Source organism: Cucurbita moschata, unplaced genomic scaffold, assembly GCF_002738365.1.
Source record: "Cucurbita moschata cultivar Rifu unplaced genomic scaffold, Cmos_1.0 Cmo_Scf00012, whole genome shotgun sequence".
NCBI classification, from domain to species: domain Eukaryota; kingdom Viridiplantae; phylum Streptophyta; class Magnoliopsida; order Cucurbitales; family Cucurbitaceae; genus Cucurbita; species Cucurbita moschata.
In genome coordinates this window covers 1184874-1197151 of record NW_019268528.1, presented here as the reverse complement: position 1 = coordinate 1197151, position 12278 = coordinate 1184874, and the positions used below count along the sequence as shown (strand labels likewise).

At 38.4% G+C, this 12278-nt stretch overlaps 2 protein-coding genes across 2 annotated transcripts in view; both read right to left on the bottom strand.

Annotated features, from left to right (window-relative positions):
- Nucleotides 1-1053: 1053 nt before the first annotated feature.
- Nucleotides 1054-12278, bottom strand: part of LOC111450669 (methyltransferase-like protein 6) — a 25429-nt gene continuing 14204 nt past the window's right edge. The window contains exons 2-9 of the mRNA XM_023090907.1: nt 10254-10260; nt 4119-4361; nt 3918-4027; nt 2814-3028; nt 2131-2204; nt 1768-1870; nt 1488-1630; nt 1054-1332 (exon numbers count right to left, since the gene is read on the bottom strand). Coding sequence (XP_022946675.1) covers nt 1231-1332; nt 1488-1630; nt 1768-1870; nt 2131-2204; nt 2814-3028; nt 3918-4027; nt 4119-4316 — 945 coding nt within the window. The 5' untranslated portion in view covers nt 4317-4361; nt 10254-10260 and the 3' untranslated portion in view covers nt 1054-1230. The remainder of the gene's footprint in view (nt 1333-1487; nt 1631-1767; nt 1871-2130; nt 2205-2813; nt 3029-3917; nt 4028-4118; nt 4362-10253; nt 10261-12278) is intronic.
- Nucleotides 5748-12220, bottom strand: LOC111450668 (AT-hook motif nuclear-localized protein 14-like). Its single transcript, XM_023090904.1, has 6 exons — nt 11783-12220; nt 10652-10704; nt 7067-7198; nt 6656-6808; nt 6248-6536; nt 5748-6180 (listed from the first exon to the last, which is right to left on the bottom strand). Exons 1-6 carry the CDS (start codon nt 12168-12170, stop codon nt 6125-6127), a joined length of 1071 nt encoding a protein of 356 aa, XP_022946672.1. The 5' UTR covers nt 12171-12220; the 3' UTR covers nt 5748-6124.

The following is a 12278-nucleotide window of genomic DNA, read 5'->3' as shown; positions in this document are numbered from 1 at the left end:
TTTTTTTTTTTTTTTTTTTTTTTTTTTGTGAAATTGGAAGTACAATTGGAATAAGTCAAAGACAAGCTAAACTCTGTTTCTACACGATCTTTCATTGGGATTCATGCCCTCATATTTAAGTAATAATATTTGGCATAGTTAGATTAAATTGGATTGGATTCATTATTTAATAAAGCACCAAGAGAAAATATGCAAATTACCTACGGTTAGATCCTACATACAGTTGAAAACAGGAACAAAGCATCCCTCACATACGCGTAAAAACAGGAACAAAGCATCCCTCACATACGCGTAAAAACCTCATAGTTGAAAACGGGAACAAAGTATCCCTCACAGAAGGGTAAAAACCTCATCAGTTGAAAACGGGAAGCATTCCTCATAGAAGGGTAAAAACCTCATCAGTTGAAAACGGGAACAAAGCATTCCTCACAGAAGCGTAAAAACCTCATCAGTTGAAAACGAGAACAAAGCATTCCTCACAGAAGCGTAAAAACCTCATCAATTGAAAACGGGAACAAAGCATTCCTCACAGAAGCGTAAAAACCTCATCAGTTGAAAACGGGAACAAAGCATTCCTCACAGAAGCGTAAAAACCTCATCAGTTGAAAACGGGAACAAAGCATTCCTCACAGAAGCGTAAAAACCTCATCAGTTGAAAACGGAAACAAAGCATTCCTCACAGAAGCGTAAAAACCTCATCAGTTGAAAACGGGAACAAAGCATTCCTCACAGAAGCGTAAAAACCTCATCAGTTGAAAACGGGAACAAAGCATTCCTCACAGAAGCGTAAAAACCTCATCAGTTGAAAACGGGAACAAAGCATTCCTCACAGACGCGTAAAAACCTCATCAGTTGAAAACGAGAACAAAGCATTCCTCACAGACGCGTAAAAACCTCATCAGTTGAAAACGGGAACAAAGCATTCCTCACAGACGCGTAAAAACCTCTCTAACAGATGCATTTTAAAACTGTGAGGCGACGACGATACATAACGGACCAAAGTGAATAATATCTGTTAGCGGTAGACTTGGACTGTTACACTTACTCTTGTAGTAGGTTTAAAAAATACCTATAAAATTTAAAAAGTAGCATTAACACAATTAACCTTTAAATGGACTAACCGAAACAAGAGAACATCATAGATGAACAGCCACAAACATTCCACCACAACACTTCCAGATGAACTAGAGAAAATTCCTTTGAAATGTTGCTCTGTGTCTCTAGCATGATTCATGACACAGGCTTCTGAAATTTTCCATGAACCCACACCCTCTCCATGCTCTTACCATTTCGGCGATTTAAGGACTTCACACAACAATATTCCAACTCGAGCTGCAACGATAATCATGCTCTAAAGTTAGTCGGGACGGTATCAATTATTTTCTATACTTTATAAGGTCAGTAACAGGACATCACCATTGTTGTAAACAGTTTGGGATATGAACTATAATAATTAAGTATATGTATTTAAACCTGGTAGTAAGTACCTCAACGAAGCCTGCAGTGACAAACAGATCTCTCAAGGTATTCAAGCAGAAGAAATAAGAACGCGTTCCATCCAATCGGACATATTCCTTGAATCCTACTCTTTGATCTTGCCCAAATCGAAGCATCGTCATATCATATAGACCTGCATTCCGTTAAACAGGATATCGATCAGCAGAATGTTTAAAACACGTTACATGAGCTAGAAAGGACAGGAATTTTATATACTTGGGATTTAAAGCAAACTAAAATAACATCATCAGTCTTATCATAATCTATTACCATAGTCCCGAAATAAGAGCAGGCCTCCAGGCTTCAACGCCATATAGCATTCTCTAATCGATGCTGGCATCCTCTGGAGAGGCACTGCTGATAATGTAAATATCTGAAATAGTGAAAAAGAAAGCCAAAGAACATTCAACCGTCATTACCAAGATTCAAGAAATCATTAGAAGTGAAGGAAGTTTGTTAATGTTGCACAATATATTAGTTTTCACGAAGGGAGAGAGCGTTCATGCCTTAACACCATTTAGATATTTCATTAATTTCTTTGCAAATATAAAATGCTCCACAAATAACAGGAATCAAAATTCAAAGTGTATAAAATTAGAGTAACTATATAAAAATACAAAAAGAGGAGCATACCAAAGTAAGAAAATCAACCCCACCAATGCAACATTCACTTTCTTCTGATTCGGTGGCCTGAGATCCTTCCTTCTCTGCAAACATAGAGAAAGATGGATAAGGGTGCAAGCCGGTAAGGAAAGCAGTAGTCTTGCAGTTGATGTGTAACGACCCAGATCCACCGCTAGTAGATATTGTCCTCTTTGGGCTTTCCCTTTCGGGTTTCCCCTCAAGGCTTTAAAACACGTCTGCTAGGGGAAGGTTTCCACACCCTTATAAATGGTGGTTTGTTCTCCTCTCCAACCAATGTGGGACATCACAATCCACCCCCTTCGGGGCCCAGCATCCTTGCTGGCACTCTTTCCTTCCTCCGATCGATGTGGGACCGCCCCCAAATCCACCCCCATTTGGGGCCCAGCGTCTTTATTGGCACACCGCCTCGTGCTACCCCCTTTCAAGGAACAACGAGAAGGCTGGCACATCGTCCGGTGTTTGGCTCTGATACCATTTGTAACGACCCAGATCCATCGCTAGCAGATATTGTCCTCTTTGGGCTTTCCCTTTGGGCTTCCCCTCAAGGCTTTAAAACGCTTCTACTAGGGGAAGGTTTCCACACCCTTATAAATGGTGGTTTGTTATCCTCCCCAACCAATGTGGGACATCACATAATGAGTTATGTCTAAAGGGATAGGCAAAATAACAACCTGGAGTAGTAAAGCTCGGCTGCTGTAGCGAAGTGTTTCCACGGCATGAATTGCAGGCCAACCATGTTGGAAACTTACTAGTAGAAAAATCACAATAGAATGGACAGAATCGATCTTTTAAAGATGCAATACCGACATCATTTATAATCTCTTTAGCTCTCTCAAGAGTTTCCGTGCTACAATCGCAAGCATAGATGACAATATTTTCGTTCCCACTACAAAGAAAGTAATCATGTGTAAAGATAATGAATTGGTAGCAATAAGATCTACCACTCAAAGGCCATATTTAATGGTACAAATTTCTTCCATCTTGAAAATGCAAATGCACTACAAGTACTGGGATGAACATAAAACATTGCGAACGCTGTGTTCGATTCCATAATCTTCGCAGATGCACTCAAAACACCTAATAAAGTTTCATGAAGGAATATCTGTGATTCAGCTCTTGAACAAAGTTAGAAAAATGTACAAAATACACATCATCCTTCATTTAGAAGGGGAGAGATGAGGAAAATGAAGCGACCATGCTCCGTTCTAAGTGGTTTCGGTGTTAAAAACCAAAAGGTCATTTTCCATAGGCCCTCACTAAATGGCTCAACTTGGCCAATCAATAATCATTGTTTTGTATAAGCTCTAACTTTATCGACAAAGTATATGAATATCAACCTACATGAAAAGTTTCGAATTTCAACGGAATATGGAAGAGTATATCGTTATATGAGCGTATATCCTACCGATGATGCAAATGAGAACCTGCATAGAGTAGGATGGATAGTCCAGAATCAAGATCTCAAAAGGAAGTGAAGGATCAATTCGCTCTTATAATGGGCACCTCTCGCTCGTAACTAATCGAGAACGGAACACATTAAGAGGTTATGTGAAGAACCCTAAAAAAGGAGAGAGAGAGATTATATTCATCTTCCAAAGATGCTACCTATCAATCCTATAACATATGACATGGAGGAATTGGCCAGTACTTCATATAAACAAAGACAATGCAACTAGTTTGTATCAACCACATTTCTACGTTATCAAACTCCCAAAAAATTGGTGAACATCAATAAGAAGTAAAGCAGAGGAAAAGTTCAATACGTTGGAGGTTACCGCAAGATTGGAAGAGCAGTGCTTCCATTACCACAACCAACCTCCAAAACTTTACAGTTCTTCTTACAGGAAACCAGTTCAGGGAATTCCTTCAACAAATACCGCCTTTCCTGAAGCGAAACGCAAAGAGCTCAAATCACAACTAATCTAAAAGAAACAACAAAGTTAGGTTGCTATGAATACGCTAAAAGGAATCAAAACCTTGAAGAATTTGCCGGAGGAGTGGCGGAGGTGAAAGCGGCTCCAAGCGTCTGAATCGGCTTCTGCAGAAACTGAGGGAATGGAATCGCAGGGCTGAAATGGAAGCAAATGGTACTGCAAAAGCGGGTCGTTCTCGACCCGAATTCGTAGCTCTTCCCAGTCGAAATCTTTGGAGAAATATTCGGCGGCTTCCCCCATTCAGTTCTTCGCTTCCAAATCAAGAAATTCTCCACCAAATCTGCACTTCTGAAACTTGAATCGCCCTCTAATTGGTTGCACTCCTGTTCTGTCACAGTAGAACCTAATCTTTTGGTCATTTCTTTGTTAATTGGCATAATTTCTTAATGATTTTTTTACCATTATATCAATTACAAAAAAATCAAATATTTTTAATCTTAATAATAATATTAAAATTAGGGTAATGTAAGATTGAGTTGATCAAGTTAATTAAAAAAATCGTCCACCAGTGAATGAATCAACCTATTTAGATTTTTCAAAAATTCAAATCAACCAACTTTTATGGAAAAGAGTTGATTGAGTTTTTTGGGTGATTAAATTTTTTGAACCCTTAATCTCGAGATAGTGTATTACTTTTTTGTCGATATGTTGACATTTACATTAATGTTTTCACTTGTCTATAGGTTCAACATCCACTAAATTCTTGTCCTACTCGACAGTTTTTTGTCTTACTAGACGTTAAACAGAAAGTTTAAGTCTGATGAAACACGAAATTTCTTATTTTGAACAGTGAAATATTTGACACGGTGTTCGATCTCACAAGAGGGATCTTCACAAATTGTGAAGTACCCTTTTTTTTCTCTTTAATAGCCATGTTTAGAATGAGTTCGATTATAAAAAGGAATACTATAAAGGTTGAGGAAAGGGGCAAAAAGGGTTCACCCAAAGAAACATCAACTTTTCATCTCCAAACCCATCTTAAAACAAGTTCAATAATAGCCATTGAAAGTGCTCAAAGCTCAAACCAACAAAAGCTTGACGTATACTTATTGCAAATTATGAAACGGTTTGGTTTTCATTTGAGGGAGACAGCATTGAGATTGACCCTTTTTGTTGGATTATTGTCATCCTCCAATGAAACATGAAAGATTCTAAACAAGTCGTACGTCATCTGATCGCACTTTTTGACAACTTTAACCATAACTCAAAGACATAGAAAAACCCACCCGAAGCCTATGAAGAATCTACAAGAGCAAGTCATAGATAGAAGTTGGTACCAAATCTGACCCGATCTTAAGGACCTTTTTTTGATCCGTTTCTTTAGTCTTTAGAGAGCCAAAACTTGACTTTCCTAATCAAATAAAAAAGGTTGAAACAAGAGCAAAGCCAAAGAGTAAAGCAGCTCAACCAATAGGAATGGGGGCGTTCACCTGTAAGACCTGTAAAAACGATTTGGTAAAAGTAAGGTCGCTCGTACGAGCTCTAACTTGTGGTGCTATACCAAAACACGATGCTATCTCATTCGATACGAAAACTTACAGAGAATCTATAGAAGAAGGTAAAGAAGGCACATCAAAAAGTAAAGTGAAGTTATGTATTGTTGTTTTACCTGTTGTAGTTTATGAATTAATCAAACAGCATTGTTGTTCATCACCGGGAGATTATTGCAAGGAATTCTAAATCACCAGAGGTATCTGTTTATATGATCAAATTGGAGATTGCAAAAGGTAACAACTACAGCAAACTTGTTCATCTAAGTAAAAACAGGGGAATTAGAATTAGACAGCGACTTAACAAGCAAATACACCATGAAAGGTGGATGAACTTAGAAAAGTGGGGGAAGGGAAAATAAAATGCAAGAGCTTAAAGAACTTCTAAAGAGTTTATCACCTTTACAGTATATGGTGCATACTACAACCAGAATTAGCTAACAGAGAGTGAAGAGGAGATGCCTGGCATTGCAACTGTTGATATTGTACATTTATCTACGACAAACTTTGCGGTCCTGTCCTGTCCTGTCCCGTCCCGTCCTGTCCCATGTGTTAGCTTCAATCGGGAATCTGATCGTAATCTCCGTTTTCGGGAGAATGATGGCTTGTTCTTCCTGCAAAAAAAACAAGGAAAAATGAAGGGATTGTGTCATGCGTGTCTTTTTTATAGTATGATTATACCTGTCAAATCATAAGCATTGTTTGTGGCATCCAGACTCATCCTCCAGTCTGTAGATCGCAACGACGTCAGGTTCACTCCCCGGGGCTGAAGCAAGAAATGACTCTCCCCAATACCTTGATGCTCATCATTTCCCCTGACTTGATTACCTCCCGTGTCGACATTCGAGCCATAGCGTAGATTTGACATTGGTGTCCCACCAGTAGGCGAGGGCAACTTTCCAGCAGATGCATCACCTTTAACACCACCAACTTCCTTCTTCGGGTCGATTACGAAGGTACCTACAATGACCTGATGTGGACAGGTCCGTACCAGAATGAACTAAGCAAAAGAATAATAATCTAAAACTCTTTAAGCCTACTAACTTAAGCAAGTGAAATCTCCCACTCCCTATCTGTTGGTTACCGTACCTGCACAGGTCCAGCAGCCTTCAACGGTCCACCGACTCCCCCTCCTATTATATGGCCATCAGCACTCGATAAACATACACTAAGACCACCAGTCTTTCCTCCGAAGTCAGTTCGTATATAAGATCCGCATAATGAAACAATCTCAAAACGACCCTAATAGTATCATTACATAGCAAATAGTTATTATAATGCATAATCCATGAGATGCAAATTTCTGGAGGAAAAAAAGAAGCAGATATGATTATCAAAATGAGAAGCCAGTTATCCTTTGCCTATGTTCTGCAAGAGCTCACAGAATATATCAAGATTTCAACAAATTTATCCACGATAGACACAAAGCATCATTCTTATTTTCTTTTCCTCCGCACACTGAGGAAGAAATGCAATATCAGATGGGGAAAACAAAAATACCTCATATGTAATATTGCCTCCAGATGTCGCTGGTTGACGGAGAGATGCGTTGGAGATCGAACCAGATGCAGAAAGGATACAAATTTCCCGCTTACATTGTTGCATAAAGAGCATAATTTTCTGACCCACATCCTATTCAATATGACCGTAGTGTGTGTTAGGAGGGTAAAGTGGCCAAGGTATACAGCCAAAGCTCATTAAGCATATAATATAGAGTATACATGAGCCATTATTAAATGAAAAATGACAAGTAAACCTATTAAGAAATTCGTCCGTGTCTACCAAATAAATAAACAAGGTTTGCTAGAACTAAGAGACTAACTAAATGACACGAAATCCAAAAGGGCGTCCTTGCCTGTCAGATATTGCCCTATTTGGGCTTTTCCCTTCGGGATTCCCCTCAAAGTTTTTAAAACGCGTCAGCTAGAGAGAGGTTTCCACACCATTGTAAAGAATGCTTCGTTCTCCTCCCCAACCGATGTGAGATCTCACATTGCCATTTATGTTAACATTTTTACTTCTGAAAACAAGAGGTACTTCTAGTTGTTATGTAAGAAACAACAATTTCATTGATCGAATGAAATTTACGAGTAAAAACCAGAGTCAAATGGAATTACCGACATACACTTCAATTGAGCAACAACCAAAGAGCTACCGGATTAATTCACTCTCTCTTTGCAATATTTTCAAGAGATGAGGCCTAAAGAAATAAGACTTTTAATGCTATGGAGAAATGGGATACCGTAAAATTTAAACGTTTAGATGAAGACTTCTCTCAATGTGCTTCTGTAATATTTCTACTTCTCTGAGGTTGACCAATTGGAGAGTTTTTTCTTTCAATAATAATCTCCTTTGATTTGGGTGGGTTTCCTATCCTCCCTTATATTCCTTCATTTTCAATAAAAGATTTGCTACCTAGAAAAACAAAAACAAAAGCTTCAAGAAGGACACTCCAATGATAAATAATCTATCAAGAAACAGCCCATATAATCTCATGCCTTGCCCTTAAAAGGAAAGCTGCACGGCATATTGAGAATGAAGTTTTGGGCATCTCGAGAAAGTACCACCTGCCACCAAACTCACTTAAGAGCTTCCACCTAGGAGGAATAGGAGGAATAGAGACACACGACTTCGCCAAGCAATTTGCAGAAACAAGTGACTTATGTTGCATGTCTGCTTAACTTTGCACTAGCATCGCAACCCGTAAGGAGAGAGTACGTATAAGGATTCCTCTTTTGAAATACATTCCAATATTGATACCTCGAAGAAAAAGAACACACATAACACTTAATAAACCTTCTTCTTGGAAGATGATAAAATCATTGGTAGCCAGGTTGTTAGGCAACGACTTAACAAGAAAAAACGTCCCGAACCTATTAAGTAAAACCCGGCACTAGTAGAGAACCTTGATCCAGATGGCCATACACTCTTCTGTATCTCTATGATTAAGGTCTTTCATGAAACTAAGCCGCCAACCCACCACAGCTCCACTTTCCTAAAACCCAAATCAGTAGTTCTGAACCCTCATCTCCTTGTTATTGGACACAAAATGTAACGACCCAGATCCACCGCTAGCAGATATTGTCTTCTTTGGGCTTTCCCTTTCGGGCTTCCCCTCAAGGCTTTAAAACGCGTCTGCTAGGAGAAGGTTTCCACACCCTTATAAATGGTGGTTTGTTCTCCTCCCCAACCAATGTGGGACATCACAATTGGTATCACACAAAAATTCTTGGAAAAGGAGCACAAAAGAGGCAGAAAACAAAAAATGATTTGCTTGAAGGAGTTTCTCAACCTGAATGCAGTTATCTATATATAGTAGCAAACAACTATTTAACATGAGCCATCAATTGATCAGTTAGAAATTAGAATACATGGGCATAATATGAAAAGATAAAGCTATATTGATACAAATCTACATAGATGAAAAAGAATGAGCTGTAATGGTTAATACAAAATAAGTAGCTATAGTAACATGGCGATCACATCACACAAAAAAATTTACACAACAGAACCATAGAACCACAAAACACAGAGAGTTCTTCCTTTGAGGGAAAGACTGTGAAGCAACCAATAATAGATCATCTTTTATAATTTGGTTTTTATCCTTCGTTTCAATTCATACTTTCAAGTTTCCTTGGTTGCATGCAGAATATTATTCTGTCAGAAAACGAAAAACGACCATAGTGGAGTTGCAGATTAGCCTGGCACTCTCTTATTCAGATATGCGTAGCATTCAGTCCTACCAAAAACCACATGATACACGTACCTTACGCATATTCAAGAACATAAATCTAAAATTTCCTTTGTATACGCATAGGAGTACATGAACATGTGTGCCAGTATGTGAGAGGGTTACTAAGAAACCCATCCTCATCTGCAAGTCGTCCTCAATTTTTTTCCAACGTCATCCACTATTTATAACGATTCTCAACCATTAAGATTCTCAAATGTGTATTCTCTTGTTTAAATCCTATTTCTCCTGCATTACAACACCTTTTAATTGAGTATTATCTTATTTTTCTTCTTTTTCTGCACTCTATAGCATTCAGACCATTTAATGTTCAATAGATTCAAAATTAGGACCAATTCTACAGCCTTACTAAGATGAGAAAATTCATGAGTCCAAGTGATTGGCTCAAAGATTCTCAATACAAAAGTCTCAACAATGACTCTCGTGGATTTAAATTCAAGTGCATTGCCCTTGGATAGTAAGCATAATAATTGTAAATATCTCTCTTTGATCACAAATAGATTGTGATATTGTGTAGATTTTTAATGCTCTCTACGTAATTTATGTGTGTGTGCACGTGCGTGCGTATGATAAGAAACAAATGTGTCAAAATGTTGTATTTTCCGAGTTTTTCATAGGTGTGTTGAGGATGGCTGCTTGTTCTCCCTTTCTTTTACTTTCTCGTGTCCATTGCCCACTTTCATCTCTTTCAGGAAAGCTTTGGTAGATATCACTCAACACCAAGAGGGAAAAAAAGTACAATATTAGGGAAAAGTCAAGTCAATGTAGTTAAATAGTTTTATCTAACAACTATGTGTATATAATCAGAAAAGCGAATTCAAATGACTCGTAAACAGAATCTCAAGTATTCAACCTTACTTGCCCCCAAAACAAGACAAAAGGAAAAGAAAAAGGGAGGAAGGGAAGGGGAAGAAAAAGGAGAGAGAAAGAGAGAACAGAAAAGCTTCTGCATAATCTCTATAAGTGGACATTGTGCCCCATCAGAGTATGAAAACTTAACCAATCGGTGGTTGAGGCGGGTACGTTCCTTTTAAATTAAAAGCAGTAACAATGTCTATTATTTATCAAGACATAAACTATATTGAAAGGCAAGAGATCGGAAATTGAACTGAGAAACAATCAAATGCAAAAACACGTTCAAAATACTCTGCATCCCAACACAAAATAGTAATCAAGATCATAGAAATTCCTGAGATTCCTAGTGGTATTGGTGTCCTATTGCAGTACCAATGCCATCATACTAGATATATCAATGCCAGGACAACATGACATGCACTTCCAAGCACGTCAGTATAAATGGAATCAAATCTATGAAAGCTAAGGAGAACCATTACCTCACCAGCCGCTACATTAATAACATGTGGCGAAAAACCTTGGCCTGCATTACCTACATCTCCAGTGAGAAGAACCAACTTCAAGTAAGTACTCAAGCGTATAGTCGTGAGTGAAAAAATACGAAACTAAATGAAACCTTAATATATATACATAGTCATGACAGGAAACATGTTATTTCAGAACATGAAAACATTACCAAGCTTCGTTTTGCATCTATTGTTTAAGAAAATTTACCAACTATTCCCTCTACTCTCGTACGCTTCAGGAGTGTATCGTTTTTTTTCCTTTCATTTTCTTCTTTTCATTTAGATGGTGGACAGAGTAACAAAAGTTTTCAAGTGGTAAACCCACACTCACATCAACCTCACAAACAGCCCCAAAAGTAAATGCACCGTCCTCACACAATATCCAATTTCAAGAGAGGCTTCTAATGTGAAGCAAATCCCCAAAATGGATAGCTACTAAAGCCATTATGGATTTATCAAAAGAGATCCAATGTGAAAAAATAAAAAAAAACAAATTTGTTCCTTATTTTCAACATAAATGAAAATTGTTTCATATACAAATCATGGTGCAAATGCAACACAATTAGTGATCAAGATAGTTCATTATCTACATAACAAACGAACAAACAAGAACTCTAATCATAATTCTAGAATTCTAAACTTCTACACGAATGGCTGCAACCAAAATTCAGAAACAATTTTCAACATATGGAGTAGAGATTTGAATCGGTTGAGGATATAATGGCTAAAATTCAGATACAATTCTCATAAACTCCAGGTTAGTTCCGGAAATTAAACAAAAACTATCATAACCCGAACGTTCATGCTAACCAAAATACAGTAAAAAATCGAGGAAACTCGCTGAAAAGGAGTACAAGGGAATCAACAGGACTTTTGAGAGTAGGGTTTAAAACAAAAACAAGAACAAAAAATGAATTCCAAGAACAAAAACCAGAGAGAACCCTCAAACGAAGATTATAGAAACGGTAAAAAGGAAATTTCATTCCACAACCCAGAAATCCGAAAACAACGACAAATTCCAAAACCCCAGAAAAATCCACAAAATTCGCAACAAGGGCAAAACAATTCAACAAAAAACTCGTCAAATAAAGCACAAAAACCCACCAAGTGCAGCCAACTGAGATTTCTTCGAAAACGCGGAGAAGGAAGAAGAAGCGGAAACGGCATTAAGGGAAGAAGAAGAAGCGAGGTCCTTCTTAGCCTTGGAGGACGAAGAGTGAGACGACGCTGTAGCAGCTTTCTTGGCCGCTAAAGCTTCCTCCGGCGTACCGTACTTCCTCGGCCGGCCTCTCTTACGGCGGGCAGGCTCGAGAGGCGAGGAGGACACGGCGGCGGAGGGAACGGAGTGAGGGTAAACGACGTGGGGGCCGGCGTCGGAGGAGGAGAGGTGGTGGGTAGGGGGTAATAGGCCATTGGTCGGCGATGTGGTGGGACTCTGATGGTGGTGTTGGTGGTGGAAGTAGGAGCTGAGCTGGTTTTCATTGGGTTCCATTTTTGAGATGAGAGAGAGATAGAGAGAGAAAGAGAGAGCGTGAGTTTTGGAAAATAAAATTAATAAATATTATTTTTCTTTTCCTTTTTTTTTTTTTTTTTTTTTTTG

Coding starts and splice junctions, on each gene's coding strand:
- LOC111450668 (XM_023090904.1), bottom strand. CDS start 12,170: ATGGAACCCAATGAAAACCAGCTCAGCTCCTACTTCCACCACCAACAC. Junction 7,199..10,651: donor TTAATGTAGCGGCTGGTGAG/GTAATGGTTCTC, acceptor CATATTGAATAG/GATGTGGGTCAGAAAATTAT. Junction 6,537..6,655: donor AGGCTGCTGGACCTGTGCAG/GTACGGTAACCA, acceptor TGTCCACATCAG/GTCATTGTAGGTACCTTCGT.